The 21364-nt window shown below is 36.4% G+C and overlaps 1 protein-coding gene across 1 annotated transcript; it reads left to right on the forward strand.

Annotated features, from left to right (window-relative positions):
• Nucleotides 1–18264: 18264 nt before the first annotated feature.
• Nucleotides 18265–21043, forward strand: LOC134318061 (rhamnose-binding lectin-like; the record flags this gene model as incomplete). Its single annotated transcript, XM_062998804.1, has 4 exons — nucleotides 18265–18301; nucleotides 20557–20601; nucleotides 20696–20828; nucleotides 20923–21043. Coding segments are annotated over 4 exons (336 nt in total), but the record flags the coding sequence as incomplete, so codon positions are not given.
• Between the last annotated feature and the right edge of the window lie 321 nt (nucleotides 21044–21364).

A 21364-nucleotide genomic window follows, 5' to 3' on the forward strand; every position in this document is an offset into this window, starting at 1 on the left:
ACTGTGAAGTGCACTACGTAGGGTATTCCACCATTTTAAGTGAGATTCGATTCAAAGTAGGGAGTAGGGAGCGACGCTTCATCACTACGGCGGAAGCTGGCTGGAACATTTAGCCATTGTGTGCGTTGCGGGTTAAGACGGCCAAAGCGTTATTAGAGAGCAGAAGATGACACGATCAGAAAGATGTCAGATCATATATGTATATGTGTGTATATATATATATATATATACATATACAGTGTATCACAAAAGTGAGTACACCCCTCACATTTCTGCAGATATTTAAGTATATCTTTTCATGGGACAACACTGACAAAATGACACTTTTACACAATGAAAAGTAGTCTGTGTGCAGCTTATATAACAGTGTAAATTTATTCTTCCCTCAAAATAATATACAGCCATTAATGTCTAAACCACCGGCAACAAAAGTGAGTACACCCCTTAGTAAAAGTTCCTGAAGTGTCAATATTTTGTGTGGCCACCATTATTTCCCAGAACTGCCTTAACTCTCCTGGGCATGGAGTTTACCAGAGCTTCACAGGTTGCCACTGGAATGCTTTTCCACTCCTCCATGACGACATCACGGAGCTGGCGGATATTCGAGACTTTGCGCTCCTCCACCTTCCGCTTGAGGATGCCCCAAAGATGTTCTATTGGGTTTAGGTCTGGAGACATGCTTGGCCAGTCCATCACCTTTACCCTCAGCCTCTTCAGTAAAGCAGTGGTCGTCTTAGAGGTGTGTTTGGGGTCATTATCATGCTGGAACACTGCCCTGCGACCCAGTTTCCGGAGGGAGGGGATCATGCTCTGCTTCAGTATTTCACAGTACATATTGGAGTTCATGTGTCCCTCAATGAAATGTAACTCCCCAACACCTGCTGCACTCATGCAGCCCCAGACCATGGCATTCCCACCACCATGCTTGACTGTAGGCATGACACACTTATCTTTGTACTCCTCACCTGATTGCCGCCACACATGCTTGAGACCATCTGAACCAAACAAATTAATCTTGGTCTCATCAAACCATAGGACATGGTTCCAGTAATCCATGTCCTTTGTTTACATGTCTTCAGCAAACTGTTTGCGGGCTTTCTTGTGTAGAGACTTCAGAAGAGGCTTCCTTCTGGGGTGACAGCCATGGAGACCAATTTGATGTAGTGTGCGGCGTATGGTCTGAGCACTGACAGGCTGACCCCCCGCCTTTTCAATCTCTGCAGCAATGCTGACAGCACTCCTGCACCTATCTTTCAAAGACAGCAGTTGGATGTGACGCTGAGCACGTGCACTCAGCTTCTTTGGACGACCAACGCGAGGTCTGTTCTGAGTGGACCCTGCTCTTTTAAAACGCTGGATGATCTTGGCCACTGTGCTGCAGCTCAGTTTCAGGGTGTTGGCAATCTTCTTGTAGCCTTGGCCATCTTCATGTAGCGCAACAATTCGTCTTTTAAGATCCGCAGAGAGTGCCATGAGGTGCCATGTTGGAACTTTCAGTGACCAGTATGAGAGAGTGTGAGAGCTGTACTACTAAATTGAACACACCTGCTCCCTATGCACACCTGAGACCTAGTAACACTAACGAGTCACATGACATTTTGGAGGGAAAATGACAAGCAGTGCTCAATTTGGACATTTAGGGGTGTAGTCTCTTAGGGGTGTACTCACTTTTGTTGCCGGTGGTTTAGACATTAATGGCTGTATATTGAGTTATTTTGAGGGAAGAATAAATTTACACTGTTATATAAGCTGCACACAGACTACTTTTCATTGTGTCAAAGTGTCATTTTGTCAGTGTTGTCCCATGAAAAGATATACTTAAATATCTGCAGAAATGTGAGGGGTGTACTCACTTTTGTGATACACTGTATATCTATATACTAATGTTGCTGACGTTTGTTGTCCACAAGTCATTTTGTGCGAGTCACAAGTCATTTGAAACGAGTCGAGACTGAAGTTGCTGTGTGTGCGACTCGGTCCGTTATATTTTATTTGCTTTATTACAAAATAATATAACAAATGAATCTGTAGCACATGTTTGCATATTTTTTTACTCCAAGAAAAATTTGGACACCCCTGGTTTAAGTGCACCTTGGTGTGTCCTCAACACGTCTCTGGAACTGTACCAGAACAATAAATATTTGGTTACCTCTCCTGCCTTGAAAATAAATGTATCATCATCATCGTCGTCCAGAAAGAGACCACTCTTGTTAAAACAGAAATGTTTTGATTTGCCTAACTTGCATCTGTATCAGTTCCTGTAACATTCCCCACACATCAGGCTTGCAACCACTTTGCTTTAGGGGTCAGTCGTGCATTCAGGCCTCTACTGTTTACTTGGTGTACACTAGGGTTTTTCAAGCGACCCACATTTTGAACATGATTTTTACACGACCCAAGCAACACAAACAATGCATCTTACTCTTTTTGTTCTTAATGTGATTTAAGATCTATCATAAGCCTCCACAAGGGGGCGGTAGCGTACAAGTTCATTTAATTATGATTATTTTTCAGGGTTTGAAAAACCCTGGTCTGCACCACAAATGCATTGCAGATTTAACCTGTAAAGCGTGTTTAGTGCCCAAATGATGATTATTAGATCCTGTTTTTGTTTAGAATCCTACTTTTATCAAATCCTATTTGTTCTGTAGACAGTTTCTACCATACTGCTAGACCTTACAAAGAAGCTAAATATGTGTTCCTGTAAAGAAGTTTAAAACTGCTGAGGTGTTCGTTGTGTAAAATGAAGCTAGTCTTCACGTTTTCCTTTTTAAAATTTCAGTAAATTGCTAAAATAATTAAGATTCCCAAATTTTCCTCCCAATCTAGTTGTGTCCAATTGCTTCATTGCATTTTGCTTCCTCTGTACTGCTGCCGACCTCCACTCCTGACCGAGGAGAGCTGTGACTAACACACACTCCCTCCGAGACGAGTGTAGTAACGACTACCTTTTTTTTTACCTGCATGAGGTGAGTTCATACGGGGATCAGCCCCATGTACGGAGAGTCATGCACTGATTCGCATTATCCCTCGTTTCTGTGTAGGTGCCATCGAACCGCCAGCAGAGGTCGCAATTGTCTCATCTAGCATCCAACCCATTGGATGAGCCAATCACTGTCTGTGTGGGTGCCCAGCCAGCTGGTAGCAGAGCTGGGATTCGAATGCCTTGATTTTTTTTTTATTTGACAAAAACATTCACAATACAATACATGCGATCTGAGACTATCTAAAATAGTTTTAAGTGTTTGAATATGTGTTTGAATGGCAGTGTAATTCTTCTGAGGTATAGAGGGGCAGACAGGTACATTACATCAACAAATACAAAACAAACCCATATACTCTGACGTGTCAGTTCTATTTTGATCGACCTTGATACAGTTTAGGAGTGTCACCGTTCAAACGGCCGCTCTGATTCCTCCCTGTGAATCACGTGGAACCTGTAATTACAAAACGTGACGTGATGCTAAAACTACTTGAACTGGACTGCAAACTGAACCAGCATTACAAACAGTTTAGCTATGTCTTAATGATGGTGTTTTTTATTAAAGGCTAAATGTGGACTCTCAGTTTTCCTGGACAATAAGCTAACTGGGCAGTACATCACACCACCCTTCTAATTATAAAGATAACACCAATCCTATAATAAAAGCCACATTGACTCCTACTGGGCAGGGATCTATTGTTTTAGATTTACAGCAGCTATTCAGAGAACTAGGACACAGTATGATAGAAAATTGTGTGTATTTGAGTAAAGGTGTGACCAGACAGGTGTGCACTTTGTTTTTGGCATGATGCACTGTTGCTGGACAAGGACACTTCCACGGAAAAGTGTATCTGTCTTTTGTTCAGCATAGCGCTTGAGTTTTGACAGAACTTCTCTGTCAACACCCTTTTTTATTCATTCATTTAGGATCACATGCAAAATTGATCCCAGACAGTGGAGGAGGATTGAAGCCAGGACCTGATGATCCACTGTGCCATCTTTTGATAATAAAACAAAATAATAATATTAAATAAAACTAAAATTAATAACCCATTCATCGTTTAAAACCTCCCTGACAGATCCTGGGTCCACATCATGGTCTCAATGCAGTTGTAGCCTAGTGGTTAAGGTACTGGACTAGTAATTGAAACGTTGGTGGTTCAAGTCCCATTACTGACAGGCTGCCACTGTTGGACCCTTGAGCAAGGCTCTTAACCCTTAATAGCTTAGACAATATACTGTAACAGTACTGTAAGTCACTTTGGATAAAAACGTCTGCTAAATGCCGTAAATGTAAATGATGTAAGTGCCTGACACAGCTCCAGTGGGGGACAAACAGAAGGCATCCCTATTAAATTCCTAAATGTGAAGTAAACCCCGTTTTCATTTCTTTATAAAGTTTTCAGAAGTAACAGTTCCACTAAATAATACATAGCAAATAGGTCTGCTTATTTTCTACGTATATTCATGTTAACAATGTAACCACTGTTGCCAAACAGAAATGGTTCTTATTTAAAGAGGAACCCTTTTGTTTGTTTGTTTTTTCCTCGTATGTAAAAGGTTTTGTAATATCAGGCAGAAGGAGGCGCTCAGAGACAAATAGTGGCACGGAATAGATGGCATGGAAGCGCATAAAGACTCGTAAAAGCGCACGAAGACGCACAAGAGCGCAGGACATGAGATAAATAACACAAGTGGAACTATTTTATAAAATAATATATCTTATATTATTTTATATTTTATAAAATAATTATATCATTATTTTATCTTATATTAATTTATATCTTATAAAATAATTCTATAATTATTTTTAAAATTAAATAAATAATTGAATAATTATATAATTATTATTATATCATTATTTTATCTTATATTATTTTATATCTTATAAATTAATTCTTTTATTATTTTGTATCTTATATTATTATTTTATATTATAGCTTATAAAACAGTTATATTATATATTATTATATCAGATTATATCTCAGTTTTCTATTTATGGTTGAATTTTTTAGTTTTTAAAAACACCACATAAGGATTAAATTAACTGAACCTTTATAAAAGCCACTGAATTTTATTTGAAGTAATGTCACAACCCGTAAATTAATGTCACGCCATAGGACAACACTTAATTTACTGTGATTATTATTGTAGGAATTTTGTAGGAGTATTTTAGTGGTAAAATATATATAAAAAGGGCAAACGCATTTATAGTTTGAGGTGTAACTGATTTATTTTTTTTATATTTTATCCTTTATTTTTATTACATTTTGCATGTTTACCTTACAATAAAGAAACAAAGAAACAAATAAAACATCTTATATCAAAAAGTAAAACTGTTACATTAAACATTCCAAAGTAAAACTGATACATCAAACATTCCACACGTTTTTTTAAAGAAAAACACATCTTAATATATATATATATATATATATATATATATATATATATATATATATATATATATATATATATATATATATATATATATATATATATATACTGTATATATATATATATTATAATATATATATATATATATATATATATATATATATATATATATATATATATATATATATAAATAAATATATAAATATAAATATAAATAAATATGTACATATACATTTATATATATCATATTTGGGCGTGGAAGAATAGGATTCAGACACCCCTACCTAAAGTGGATCATACCATTTCTCATCTGGTGTAGCTGCCTTACCCTATTATTGGTTGCCTCTTAATTGAGACGAGGTGCTGAAGTCAGAGAACACACCGCATTTTAACGTAAGTAACTGTCTAGCTTGTTTATTACACTTTATTGCTTTCTGTCAACTGCATTATAATGAATGCTGACATCATCTAGTTCCTAAGTTTTGACCTCTTGGAGGGGTCCAAGTATTAATTAGGAGGGTCAGATAATTTCTAAGTTACACTCAAAAGTACAACAAAACCGTTTTTACTGTTACAGTTGTTACAGTTTACAGTTTAGCTGACTAACGAAACCCTTCCCCCCCCCCCCCCAACTGTTGTTTTTACCTCTTTTTGGGGGGGTTCAAGTATTAATTGGGGGGCCCTACACTCCTAAGTTTTGCCTAAAGTTACAAGTTACAGTTTAGCTAACTAACAGCCCCCCCCCCACTGTTGTTTTTACCTCTTTTTTGGGGGGGGGGGGGGGGGCGGGGGGGCTGAACCAAGTATTGATTAGGAGTTTAGCTGACTAACCCCCCCTCCCCCAACTGTTGTCTTTACTTGTGTTAGGGGGTCCAAGTAATAATTAAGAGGGTCTGACCTCCCTAAGTTTTGCCTGAAGTTACAGTTTAGCTAACTAAAAACCCACCCCAATTCTTTTTGTTACCTATTTTTGGGGGGTCCAAGTATTAATTGGGGGGCTCTGACCCCCCTAAATTTTGCCTGAAGTTAGAAGTTACAGTTTAGCTAACTAATGACCACCGACTGTTGTTTTTACCTCTTTTTGTGGGGTCCAAGTATTAATTGGGGGGCTCTGACCCCCCTAAGTTCTGCCTGAAGTTAGAAGTTACAGTTTACTAACAACTAACAACTCAACCCCAACTATTGTCTTTACCTGTTTTTTGGCGGTCCAAGTATTAACTAGGAGGGTCAGACCTACCCTCCCACCCACCAACTGTTGTTTTTACTTCTTTATGGGGGTGCAAATATCCACTGAGAGGGGTCAGACCCCCCCCCCCCCCATTGGACCCCCCTAAGTTTTGCCTGACATGACAGTTTAAACCCAGAATTGTTGTTTTTACCAGTTTTTTTTGAGGAGTCTAAGTATTAATTAGTATTAAATACGACCCCCACCCCCCCAGCTACTTTTGCTTGACGTTACAATTTAGCTTACTAACGACCCACTGATTTTACCTCTTTTGGGGGGTCCATTATTAAATACCTAGCATTTATCCCACTTCGATCCTTCCCATAATTCAAACAATGTCTTTACATGTCCTTGTTGAACTTGTTATAAGCTGAATTCAGAGAGTCAGAGTCAGAGAGGTTTTATTGTCATTTCAGCTACATACAAGTACATATTGAAACGAAACAGCGTTCCTCTAGGATCACGGTGTAACACGGTACAAAAAGTGCAAGACAATACAAAACAGTGCAAATACAACAATAATACAAAAAATCCTATAATAAATAACTACAAAAGATATTCCTAATTATCCCTAATCTAAACAAGTAATTAGAAGACAGGACTAAAGACAAGTGTTAGTACATGATGGTGAATAGATGGTACAATGGTTCATGAGGTAGTGACATGTTGTACATTAGCAGCGTAAAATTGGCAATGCAGATAAGGTGCCTAAAAAGTAAATAAGGTGCAAAATACAAGTAAGGTGCAGAAATTATTGTGCATTTCCAGGAGGTGTGCAAAAATAGTAACATAAAAGTAACATAGTCAAAAATGCAAGTAACATAGTCAATACAGATCAGTGTGTGGCAGCAGAAAATTTCCGGAGGAAATTGTTACAGTACTGAGTTTAGGAGTCTGATTGCTTGAGGGATAAAACTGTTACACAGTCTGGTTGTGTTAGTCCGGATGCTGCGGTATCGTCTCCCAGACGGGAGCAAAGTAAAAAGTCCATGTGATGGATGTGTTGGATCGTCCACAATGCTGAGAGCTTTGCGGATGCAGCGGGTGTTAAAAATGTCCGTGGGAGATGGAAGAGCGACCCCGATGATCTTTTCAGCTGTCCTCACTACTCGCTGGAGAGTCTTGCGGTCCGACGCAGTACAATTTCCGAACCAGACAGTGATGCAGCCGCTCAGGATGCTCTCGATTGTTCCTCTGTAGAACGTGGTGAGAATGGGGGGTGGCAGATGAGCTTTCCTCAGTCTTCTCAAAAAGTAGAGACGCTGCTGGGCTTTCTTGGTGATGGAACTGGTGTTAAGGGTCCAGGTGAGATTCTCCTCCAGATGAACACCGAGAAATTTGGTGCTCTTGACGATCTCAACAGATGAGCCGTCGATGTGCAGTGGGGAGTGGTCCCTTAGTTTCTTTCTAAAGTCAATGACCATCTCTTTGGTTTTATCCACATTCAGAGACAGGTTGTTGACTTGGCACCAGTTCGTTAGATGTTGTACCTCCTCTCTGTACGCTGACTCATCGTTGTTGCTGATGAGTCCCACCACAGTTGTGTCGTCTGCAAACTTAACGATGGAATTCGAGCTGTGCATTGCTGTACAGTCGTGCGTAAGCAGGGTAAACAGCAGTGAACTGAGCACACAGCCTTGGGGAGCGCCGGTGCTCAGTGTGGTGGTGCTGGAGGTGTTCTTACCGATCCGGACGGACTGAGGTCTCTCAGTCAAGAAATCCAGGATCCAGTTGCAGAGAGAGGTGTTCAGGCCCAGCGTGCTCAGCTTTCTGAGAGGTGTTCAGATGCTGAGGAATGATGGTGTTGAATGCTGAGCTAAAGTCTATGAACAGCATCCTGACGTAAGTGTTCTTTCTGTCCAGGTGTGTAGAAGCCAGGTGGAGTGTAGTGGATATGGCGTCATCCGTTGAGCGGTTAGGACGGTACACAAACTGCAGTGGGTCCATGGTGGGAGGCAGTAGGGTCTTAATATGCCTCATGACTAGTTTCTCGAAGCACTTCATGATGATAGGCGTGAGTGCTACGGGACGATAGTCGTTGAAGCATGACACAGATGACTTCTTTGGCACGGGTACGATGGTGGTCGTCTTGAGGCATGTTGGAACGATGGCGCTGCTCAGGGAGATGTTGAAGATGTCAGTGAATACATCTGGGTTATGACAGGCAGGAATTCGTTTTAACTTCATTCAGACATGAGGGTGTGACAAGTAACATAGCGAACAACAACGTCAAGGCAGAAGGTATCCATGTAACAGTGTGTCGTCAACATAGTAATAGAAATTAAAAAGCATAAAAAAGCAGCTTGAAGTGACTGTGATTCCATCAGGTTAATTTAATTGTTAATAAGCATGAATTAGCTATGATTTTAAAATAACACAGGGCAACTAACAGAGTTCACTGACAGGGATAGATTGAGAGCATAAAAGACAGTGGCTATACACACTGATCAGCTATAACATTAAAACCACCTCCTTGTTTCTACACTCTGTCCATTTTATCAGCTCCACTTACCATATAGAAGCACTTTGTAGTTCTACAATTACTGACTGTAGTCCATCTATTTCTCTACATACTTTTTAACCTGCTTTCACCCTGTTCTTCAATGGTCAGGACCCCCACAGGACCACCACAGAGCAGGTATTATTTAGATGGTGGGTCATTCTCAGCACTGCAGTGACACTGACATGATGGTGGTGTGTTAGTGTGTGTTGTGCTGGTATGAGTGGATCAGACACAGCAGCGCTGCTGGAGTTTTTAAATACCGTGTCCACTCACTGTTCACTCTATTAGACACTCCTACCTAGTTGGTCCACCTTGTAGATGTAAAGTCAGAGACAATTGCTCATCTATTGCTGCTGTTTGAGTTGGTCATCTTCTAGACCTTCATCAGTGGTCACAGGACGCTTCCCACAAAGGACTGTTGGCTGGATATTTTTGGTTGGTGGACTATTCTCAGTAGACCAGCAGTGACAGTGAGGTGTTTAAAAACTCCAGCAGCGCTGCTGTGTCTTATCCACTCATACCAGCACAACACACACTAACTGCAGAGCTGAGAATGATCCACTGCCCAAATAATACCTACTCTGTAGTGGTCCTGTGGGGGTCCTGACCATTGAAGAACAGCATGAAAGGGGGCTAACAAAGCATGCAGAAAAATAGTTGTACTACAGTCAGTAAGTGCTCCTATGGTAAGTGGAGCTGATAAAATGGACAGTGAGTGTATAAACAAGGAGGTGGTTTTAATGTTATGGCTGATCGGTGTATATGAGAAATTACGCACAAGACGTTATTAAAATGATCATAAAACACTGGCCAGTTAAATTCCAATGTTTTTATAAGGTCTGAAGCAAAAAGATAAAATCATGCCTGCGTGCACACCCATGTACGCATTACCAGCACGACTTATGATCCAAGACACGTCAAGTGGGTGGTGCAAGGGAGCAGCTTGTCTTGCCAAACTGTGTTATACTTTATTTCAGTCTCCATGAATTCCCATGTCATGACTCATTAACTGTTACTAAAATACAGATCATTTTAACAGGGCCGTCACTTCATCTCCGACTCTCTCGACTTTTGGCTTATTCAGCTCCATAACGATGTTTCTGAGGCTCACTTTATTCAGCTGTAAGTTTTTACATTAATGTCTAATTTGCATATAAAAATAAGAGAAGTATGAATGTCTACTTTGTTTTGCTTTTGAAATACTAAATATAAGTGAACTGGTTTTTTAATTGCTTTTTTGATGGAAAATAGAGGTAGGATTTGTTGTAATGTATTTTTTTTTTTTACTTACAGTGCTTGTTGCAGCTTCTTGCTTGCTCATTTCTGCAGGTAATTACCACACACACATCACTAGTAATGAAATAACCTACACTTAACATACTAATGTATAAATAGTTACTAGCTATTAAACAGTAATCACTAGTAATGAAATAACCTACACTTAACATACTTATATATAAATAGTTAATAGCTACTAAACAATATAATAACCAGTAATTAAATAACCTACACTTAAAATCCTCATGTATGAATAGTTAATAGCTACTAAACAATAATAACCAGTAATAATACCTGCACTTAACATACTCATGTGTGAATAGTTACAGTGTATCACAAAAGTGAGTACACCCCTCACATTTCTGCAAATATTTCATTATATCTTTTCATGGGACAACACTATAGAAATAAAACTTGGATATAACTTAGAGTAGTCAGTGTACAACTTGTATAGCAGTGTAGATTTACTGTCTTCTGAAAATAACTCAACACACATCCCTTAATGTCTAAATGGCTGGCAACATAAGTGAGTACACCCCACAGTGAACATGTCCAAATTGTGCCCAAAGTGTCAATATTTTGTGTGACCACCATTATTATCCAGCACTGCCTTAACCCTCCTGGGCATGGAATTCACCAGAGCTGCACAGGTTGCTACTGGAATCCTCTTCCACTCCTCCATGATGACATCACGGAGCTGGTGGATGTTAGACACCTTGAACTCCACCTTCCACTTGAGGATGCGCCACAGGTGCTCAATTGGGTTTAGTCCATCACCTTTACCTTCAGCTTCCTCAGCAAGGCAGTTGTCATCTTGAAGGTTGTGTTTGGGGCCGTTATCCTGTTGGAAAACTGCCGTGAGGCCCAGTTTTCGAAGGGAGGGGATCATGCTCTGTTTCAGAATGTCACAGTACATGTTGGAATTCATGTTTCCCTCAATGAACTGCAGCTCCCCAGTGCCAGCAACACTCATGCAGCCCAAGACCATGATGCTACCACCACCATGCTTGACTGTAGGCAAGATACAGTTGTCTTGGTACTTCTCACCAGGGCGCCGCCACACATGCTGGACACCATCTGAGCCAAACAAGTTTATCTTGGTCTCGTCAGACCACAGGGCATTCCAGTAATCCATGTTCTTGGACTGCTTGTCTTCAGCAAACTGTTTGCGGGCTTTCTTGTGCGTCAGCTTCCTTCTGGGATGACGACCATGCATTCTTTACCGAGTTGATGCAGTGTGCGGCGTATGGTCTGAGCACTGACAGGCCGACCTCCCACGTCTTCAACCTCTGCAGCAATGCTGGCAGCACTCATGTGTCTATTTTTTAAAGCCAACCTCTGGATATGACGCCGAACACGTGGACTCAACTTCTTTGGTCGGCCCTGGCGAAGCCTGTTCCGAGTGGAACCTGTCCTGGAAAACCGCTGTATGACCTTGGCCACCATGCTGTAGCTCAGTTTCAGGGTGTTAGCAATCTTCTTATAGCCCAGGCCATCTTTGTGGAGAGCAACAATTCTATTTCTCACATCCTCAGAGAGTTCTTTGCCATGAGGTGCCATGTTGAATATCCAGTGGCCAGTATGAGAGAATTGTACCCAAAACACCAAATTTAACAGCCCTGCTCCCCATTTACACCTGGGACCTTGACACATGACACCAGGGAGGGACAACGACACATTTGGGCACAATTTGGACATGTTCACTGTGGGGTGTACTCACTTATGTTGCCAGCTATTTAGACATTAATGGCTGTGTGTTGAGTTATTTTCAGAAGACAGTAAATCTACACTGCTATACAAGCTGTACACTGACTACTCTAAGTTATATCCAAGTTTCATGTCTATAGTGTTGTCCCATGAAAAGATATAATGAAATATTTGCAGAAATGTGAGGGGTGTACTCACTTTTGTGATACACTGTATTAGCTATTAAACAATAATAACCAGTAATTTAATAACCTCCACTTAACATACTCATGTATGAATAGTTACTAGCTATTAAACAGTAATTACTAGTAATTATAAAACCTACACTGAACATACTCATGTATGAATAGTTACTAGCTATTAAACAGTAATTACTAGTAATTATAAAACCTACTCTTAACATACTCATGTATGAATAGTTAATAGCTATTAAACAGTGATCGCCAGTAATTAAATAACCTGCACTTAACATACTAATGTATGAATAGTTAAAAGCTGTTAAACAATAATAACCAGTAATTAAATAACCTGCACTTAACATACTAATGTATGAATAGTTAATAGCTACTAAACAATAATAACCAGTAATTAAATAACCTACACTTAACATACTCATGTATGAATAGTTAATAGCTATTAGACAATAATAACCAGTCATTAAATAACCTACACTTAACATACTCATGTATGAAAAGTTAATAGCTATTAAACAATAATAACCAGTAATTAAATAACCTCCACTTAACATACTCATGTATGAATATTTAATAGCTATTAGACAATAATAACCAGTAATTAAATAACCTACAATTAACATACTCATGTATGAATAGTTAATAGCTATTAGACAATAATAACCAGTAATTAAATAACCTACACTTAACATACTCATGTATGAATAGTTAATAGCTATTAGACAATAATAACCAGTAATTAAATAACCTACACTTAACATACTCATGTATGAATAGTTAATAGCTATTAGACAATAATAACCAGTAATTAAATAACCTACACTTAACATACTCATGTATGAATAGTTAATAGCTATTAGACAATAATAACCAGTAATTAAATAACCTACACTTAACATACTCATGTATGATTAGTTAAAAGCTATTAAACAATAATAACCAGTAATTAAATAACCTACACTTAACATACTCATGTATGAATAGTTAATAGCTATTAGACAATAATAACCAGTAATTAAAAAACCTACACTTAACATACTAATGTATGAATAGTTAATAGCTATTAGACAATAATAACCAGTAATTAAATAACCTACACTTAACATACTCATGTATGAATAGTTAATAGCTATTAGACAATAATAATCAGTAATTAAATAACCTACACTTAACATACTCATGTATGAATAGTTAATAGCTATTAGACAATAATAACCAGTAATTAAATAACCTACACTTAACATACTCATGTATGAATAGTTAATAGCTATTAGACAATAATAACCAATAATTAAATAACCTACACTTAACATACTCATGTATGAATAGTTAATAGCTATTAGACAATAATAATCAGTAATTAAATAACCTACACTTAACATACTCATGTATGAATAGTTAATAGCTATTAGACAATAATAATCAGTAATTAAATAACCTACACTTAACATACTCATGTATAAATAGTTAATAGCTATTAGACAATAATAACCAATAATTAAATAACCTACACTTAACATACTCATGTATAAATAGTTAATAGCTATTCAACAGTAATCGCCAGTAATTAAATAACTCACACTTAACATACTAATGTATGAATAGTTAATAGCTACTAAACAATAATAACCAATAATTAAATTACCTACACTTAACATACTCATGTATGAATAGTTACTAGCTATTAAACAGTAATCACTATTAATTAAATAACCTACACTTAACATACTCATGTATAAATAGTTAATAGCTATTAAACAATAATAACCAGTCATTTAATAGCCTACACTGAACATACTCGTGTATGAATAGTTACTAGCTATTAAACAGTAATTACTAGTAATTAAAAAACCTACACTTAACATACTCATGTATGAATAGTTACTAGCTATTAAACAGTAATTACTAGTAATTAAATAACCTACACTTAACATACTCATGTATGAATAGTTACTAGCTATTAAACAGTAATTACTAGTAATTAAAAAACCTACACTTAACATACTCATGTATGAATAGTTACTAGCTATTAAACAGTAATTACTAGTAATGAAATAACCTACACTTAACATACTCATGTATGAATTGTTAATAGCTATTAAACAGTAATAACCAATAATTTAATAACCCACACTTAACATAATCATGTATAAATAGTTAATAGCTATTAAACAATAATAACCAGTAATTAAATAACCTCCACTTAACATACTCATGTATAAATAGTTCATAGCTATTAAACAATAATAACCAGTAATTAAATAACCTCCACTTAACATACTCATGTATAAATAGTTAAAAGCTATTAAACAATAATAACCAGTAATACTTAACATACTCATGTATGAATAGTTATTAGCTATTAAACAATAATAACCAGTATTTAAATAATCTACACTTAACATGCTCATGTATGAATAGTTACTAGCTATTAAACAGTAATTACTAGTAATTAAATAACCTACACTTAACATGCTCATGTATGAATTGTCACTAGCTATTAAACAGTAATTACTAGTAATTAAATAACCTACTCCTAACATACTTATGTATGAATAGTTAATAGTTATTAACCAGTAATAACGAGTAATTAAATAACCTACACTTAACATACTCATGTATGAATAGTTAATAGCTATTAGACAATAATAACCAATAATTAAATAACCTACACTTAACATACTCATGTATAAATAGTTAATAGCTATTAGACAATAATAACCAATAATTAAATAACCTACACTTAACATACTCATGTATAAATAGTTAATAGCTATTCAACAGTAATCGCCAGTAATTAAATAACTCACACTTAACATACTAATGTATGAATAGTTAATAGCTACTAAACAATAATAACCAATAATTAAATTACCTACACTTAACATACTCATGTATGAATAGTTACTAGCTATTAAACAGTAATCACTATTAATTAAATAACCTACACTTAACATACTCATGTATAAATAGTTAATAGCTATTAAACAATAATAACCAGTCATTTAATAGCCTACACTGAACATACTCGTGTATGAATAGTTACTAGCTATTAAACAGTAATTACTAGTAATTAAAAAACCTACACTTAACATACTCATGTATGAATAGTTACTAGCTATTAAACAGTAATTACTAGTAATGAAATAACCTACACTTAACATACTCATGTATGAATTGTTAATAGCTATTAAACAGTAATAACCAATAATTTAATAACCCACACTTAACATAATCATGTATAAATAGTTAATAGCTATTAAACAATAATAACCAGTAATTAAATAACCTCCACTTAACATACTCATGTATAAATAGTTCATAGCTATTAAACAATAATAACCAGTAATTAAATAACCTCCACTTAACATACTCATGTATAAATAGTTAAAAGCTATTAAACAATAATAACCAGTAATACTTAACATACTCATGTATGAATAGTTATTAGCTATTAAACAATAATAACCAGTATTTAAATAATCTACACTTAACATGCTCATGTATGAATAGTTACTAGCTATTAAACAGTAATTACTAGTAATTAAATAACCTACACTTAACATGCTCATGTATGAATTGTCACTAGCTATTAAACAGTAATTACTAGTAATTAAATAACCTACTCCTAACATACTCATGTATGAATAGTTAATAGTTATTAACCAGTAATAACGAGTAATTAAATAACCTACACTTAACATACTCATGTATGAATAGTTAATAGCTATTAAACAGTTATTACTAGAAATGAAATAACCTACACTTAACCTACTCATGTATGAATAGTTAATTGCTATTAAACAGTAATAACCAGTAATTAAATAACCTACACTTAACATACTCATGTATGAATAGTTAATAGCTATTAAACAGTTATTACTAGTAATTAACTAACCTACACTTAACATACTCATGTATGAATAGTTAATAACAGCTAACCAGTAATCACTAGTAATTAACTAACCTACACTTAACATACTCATGTATGAATAGTTAATAGCTTTTAAACAGTAATTACTAGTAATTAAATAACCTACATTTAACATACTAATGTATGAATAGTTAATAGCAGCTAACCAGTAATCACTAGTAATCATACATCTAACATATTAATGTATGTGTAGTTAATAGTTACTAACAAGTAATCACTAGTAATTAAATAACTTACACCTAACATGTTAATGTATGAATAGTTACTAGCTACTAACAAGTAATCATTAGTAATTAAATAACCTACACTTAACATATTAATGTATAATTAGTTAATAGCTATTAAACAGTTATCACTAGTAATTAAATAACCTACACTTACAATAGCTACTATCCAGTAATCACTAGTAATTAAATAACCTACACTTGACATATTAATGTATGAATAGTTAATAGCTACCAAACAGTAATTACAAGTAATTAAATATCAATGATCAACATATTAATGTATGAGTAGCTAAAGGGTATTAATGTATGAATACTTGATAGCTGCATATTCATATTTAATGTTTAAATTCTATTTTTATAGAAAATGTAATCACCTGTGATGGAAACGTCCAGCGTCTCTTTTGTGGTAAGTCCAAATTAATTTATGTGCCTGATTTTTATATAAAAATAGTTCTTTATGTTTATCCAAACATGGATCTGGTTTAATTACTGTTTTAACTGACCAAACTCTTTTTACTCATATTTTTACAGCTGCAGATGGCACAGTGATAAACATTCAGAACTCCTTATACGCCCGCACGAACACAAGCTTCTGTAATACCAGTGTGTCTTCTGATCAAATCCATAACGGCTGTACCAAAACATTAAACAGCCAGGTCTCAGAGAGGTATAGTGTTTCTGTCTTTAAATCTCCAATACACTGAGAAATGCAAATCCTTTTTTTCACATACTTCATTAGCTTCACTATACATTGATCAGCCATAACATTAAAACCACCTCCTTGTTTCTACACACATCGTCCATTTTATCGGCTTCACTTACCATATAGAAGCACTTTAGTTCTACAATTACTGACTGTAGCCCATCTATCTTTCATGCTGTTCTTCAGTGGTCAGGACTCTCCCAGGACCACTACAGAGCAGGTATTATTTAGGTGGTGGATCATTCCCAGCACTGCAGTGACACTGACATGGTGGTGGTGTGTTAGTGTGTGTTGTGCTGTTATGAGTGGATAAGACACAGCTGCACTGCTGGAGTTTTTAAACACCTCACTGTCACTGCTGGACTGAGAATAGTCCACCAACCAAAAATATATCCAGCCAACAGCGCCCCATGGGCAGTGTCCTGTGACCACTGATGAAGGTCTAGAAGATGACCAACTCAAACAGCAGCAATAGATGACCGATCGTCTCTGACTTTACATTTACAAGGTGGACCAACTAGGTAGAAGTGTCTAATAAAGTGGACAGTGAGTGGACACAATAGTTAAAAACTCCAGCAGCGCTGCTGTGTCTGATCCACTCATACCAGCACAACACACACTAACACACCACCACCATGTCAGTGTCACTGCAGTGCTGAGAATCATCCACCACCTAAGTAATACCTGCTCTGTGGTGGTCATGTGGGGGTCCTGGCCATTAAAGAACAGGGTGATAGCAGGCTAAAAAGTATGTAGATAAATAGATGGACTACAGTCTGTAATTGTAGAACTACAAAGTGCTTCTATATGGTAAGTGGAGCTGATAAAATGGACAGTGTGTGTAGAAACCAGGAGGAGTGTGAGATGCCCTGTGACGTATTGGCACCTTGTTCAGGGTCTATGACAGTGTTCCCCACCAAGCCACCGTGCTGTACTGAAACAAGTGTTTAAAAATAAAATTGAATTGAATAGATTCACGTAACCCAGCACTATAACCACCCCGCTAAAAGATTTTTCTTAATTTGTCTCCCTTCGAACAGATGCAACGGTCAGAAAGAATGCGAGTTTACAGCAGATTTCTTTAGAAAGGACCTATGTAATGCCACTGACGACTACGACTACATCAACACTAATTACACCTGCATCTCTGGACGTAAGTTGCTACAGTGTAACGTAACAAAGCTAAACCATAAATCATGTTTCCTATCACACAGTTTCCTTTGTAAAAAGATGATATATATGATGATATATATACACATACATCGATGAGGCATAACATTCCTAATATTGTGTTGGTCCCCCTTTTGCTGCCAAAACAACCCTGACCCATTGAGGCATGGACTCCACTAGACCCCTGAAGGTGTGCTGTGATATCTGGCACCAAGATGTTAGCAGCAGATCCTTTAACTCCTGTAACTTGCGAGGTGGGGCCTCCATGACCCTATCACCTGTTTACCATTGTTCCTTCCTTGGACCACGTTTGATAGATACTGACCACTGCAGACCGGGAACACCCCACAAGAGCTGCAGTTTTGGAGATGCTCTGACCCAGTCGTCTAGTCATCACAATTTGGCCCTTGTCAAACTCGCTCAAATCCTTACGCTCGCCCATTTTTCCTGCTTCTAACACATCAACTTTGAGGATAAAATGTTCACTTGGTGCCAAATATATCCCACTTACTAACAGGTGACGTGAATCAGTGTTGTTTACTTTACCTGTCAGTGGTCATAATGTTATGCCTGGTTGGTGTATACCCATATATGTATGTACAATAAAATTCTTTACTTTGGAAGCTGTGGTGAGTAGGCAGGGGCAGTCTGGATCCGAAAGGGTTAGAGCCTTGCTCAGGGGTCCAACAGTGGCAGCATTGCAGAGCCAGGGTTCAAACACTAGGCTACCAGCATCCATATACAAGCTTTAATAGCAATCCAAAATATAAGCACAAAAATTGATAATTGATCTGAGTCAAACATAAAACAGCATTTCTTTAATGGTACATTAAAAAAATGGTAATGAAGCTTATTTTTTTAGCTAAAACAGAATGTATATCATTGATCCTATTGTATATATTTATACATATAACCCGTATATTGCCTATATTAGTATGTATAATGATATCTTTAACTTTAATTCTATATGTATACAGTCAATCCTTAAGTTACGAACGATTTACCATACGAACATTTCGGGTTACGAACGATCTTTTTCAACTTAACGTACGAACAAATTTCGTATTACGAACCGAAATTCGCGAAACACGTGACGTCACGAACAAGTTGACTCCGAGCGTCTCTCTCTATATATGTATATACAGTGAGGGAACATTCGGACAGCGGACGGTGTTTTTCCGATGTTTTCAATATTAAAATGTCCCCAAATAAGGTGCAGAGAGAGTGCAGAGCTGAGAAACATTACATTTGTTGTTGTATAATTACTCCTGCAAGTAGCTGTCACTGTGTATCAGACAGAGGGGACAGTGAGTGAGAGAGAAGAAGGAATTTGGCTGAGTAAAGTATTCTTTACACCTACAAAATACAACACTATTGAAATAAAGAAGGAAATAATAAAGAAATATGAGAGTTACTGGTGTTTCTGGTGGATACATTTTATACAAAAAAGAAGAAAATGTATTATGGTGTATGTGATGGTGTATTATGGTGTATGAAATGTGATGTATGTGTTTCATGTACAGTACTACTGTATATTTTTGTTTATTATTGTTTATTACAGGAATGTCTATTCTATAATTTAAGTTTAAGGGAAAATATACTTGTATTTATAACAAAAAAGACCATTTAAGACATTAGAAAGGTTAGGTAAGGGGGTGGTGTGGGAGGTCTGGCACAGATTAATTCTATTTACATTATTTCTTATGGGAAAAATAGGTTTAACATACGAACATTTTGACTTAAGAACAGCCCTTCGGAACCAATTAAATTCGTAGATTAATATATATATATTGTTTATAAGAAGATACCCTAGTGCTCCTATTATTATTATTATTATAAAGCCAGATGCACAATTTGCACTTTTATGTGTATTTGTATTAGTTCTTCTTCTAGTAGACCAGTAATTTCCCTTAATAGATAAATTATGTATCTTTTTATCTAGTAACAGTTACCTCAATAACCAAACAAATCCAGCTCCATAGTATTCACAAATATACATTCATGGATTTAAACATGACAGGCAAGTAGATGATTTGTCCTAGTGTTGGATCGGTCCAAGAATGCTCTCAGCTCTCAGAATTTGAGGAACTACTTACGACTGGAAATCACTGAACTCTTTTTTAAAATCATATTCTTATCATAACTGCCATAATGCTGTATCATCTTATAAATAGCTGTAGCTCCAATATACATGGTGGTAAAAGTGTAACACATTTAGTTGTTTTCTTTTACCTTCAGAAAATAAAGTGATCTGTGAGGGCACCATCAACACCATTGATTGTGGTAAGAACTGCTTTCTTAGAGTTAGCTCAATGCTAGTTTTATTGCATGCAATATTACACTTGGTATTAACATGGTCATCTGTATCTCTGTGCAGGAAACAATACTATCACCATCATCAGTGCTATGTATGGACGCACTAATCCCTCAATCTGTATAAATGGACTGGATAGCAATTTGAACCAAAACAACCAATGCTTCTTTAACGCGAATGACAGCGTTGCCAAACTGTATGTTTTTATTATTATTATTATTATTATTTAGCATAATTAATTTACTACTAGACAAACATTTTTTAAATGTGATGTCTTTTTTTGTTTAAAGATGTAATAACCAGATGTCGTGCAGTCTGTATGCATCAAGCACTGATTTTACGGATCTTTGCAATGGCACTAAAAAGTACCTGTCTGTGTCCTATAAGTGTATTAAGAATTCTAGTAAGTAATGTTTTTTAACCAATTGTTTCTTTTTATTTTAATTATTTTTTTTAATTGTTCATCTTTTCATAACATTTTTACCAATTCCAACACCAGAAACCTTTTGTAACAAGTAATCAAAGCATGTTAGAGTTTGGAACTATGACTAACAGTGAGAAAGTGAGACCTTTTGAAATTATACACTATATTGCCAAAAGTATTCACTCACAAAGTATTCACTCACATCCAAATCGCTGAATTCAGGTGTATAAAACCAAGCACCTAGGCATGCAGACTGCTTCTACAAACATTTATGAAAGAATGGGTCGCTCTCATGAGCTCAGTGAATT

This window comes from Trichomycterus rosablanca, chromosome 7 (assembly GCF_030014385.1).
Source record: "Trichomycterus rosablanca isolate fTriRos1 chromosome 7, fTriRos1.hap1, whole genome shotgun sequence".
Lineage (NCBI taxonomy): Eukaryota > Metazoa > Chordata > Actinopteri > Siluriformes > Trichomycteridae > Trichomycterus > Trichomycterus rosablanca.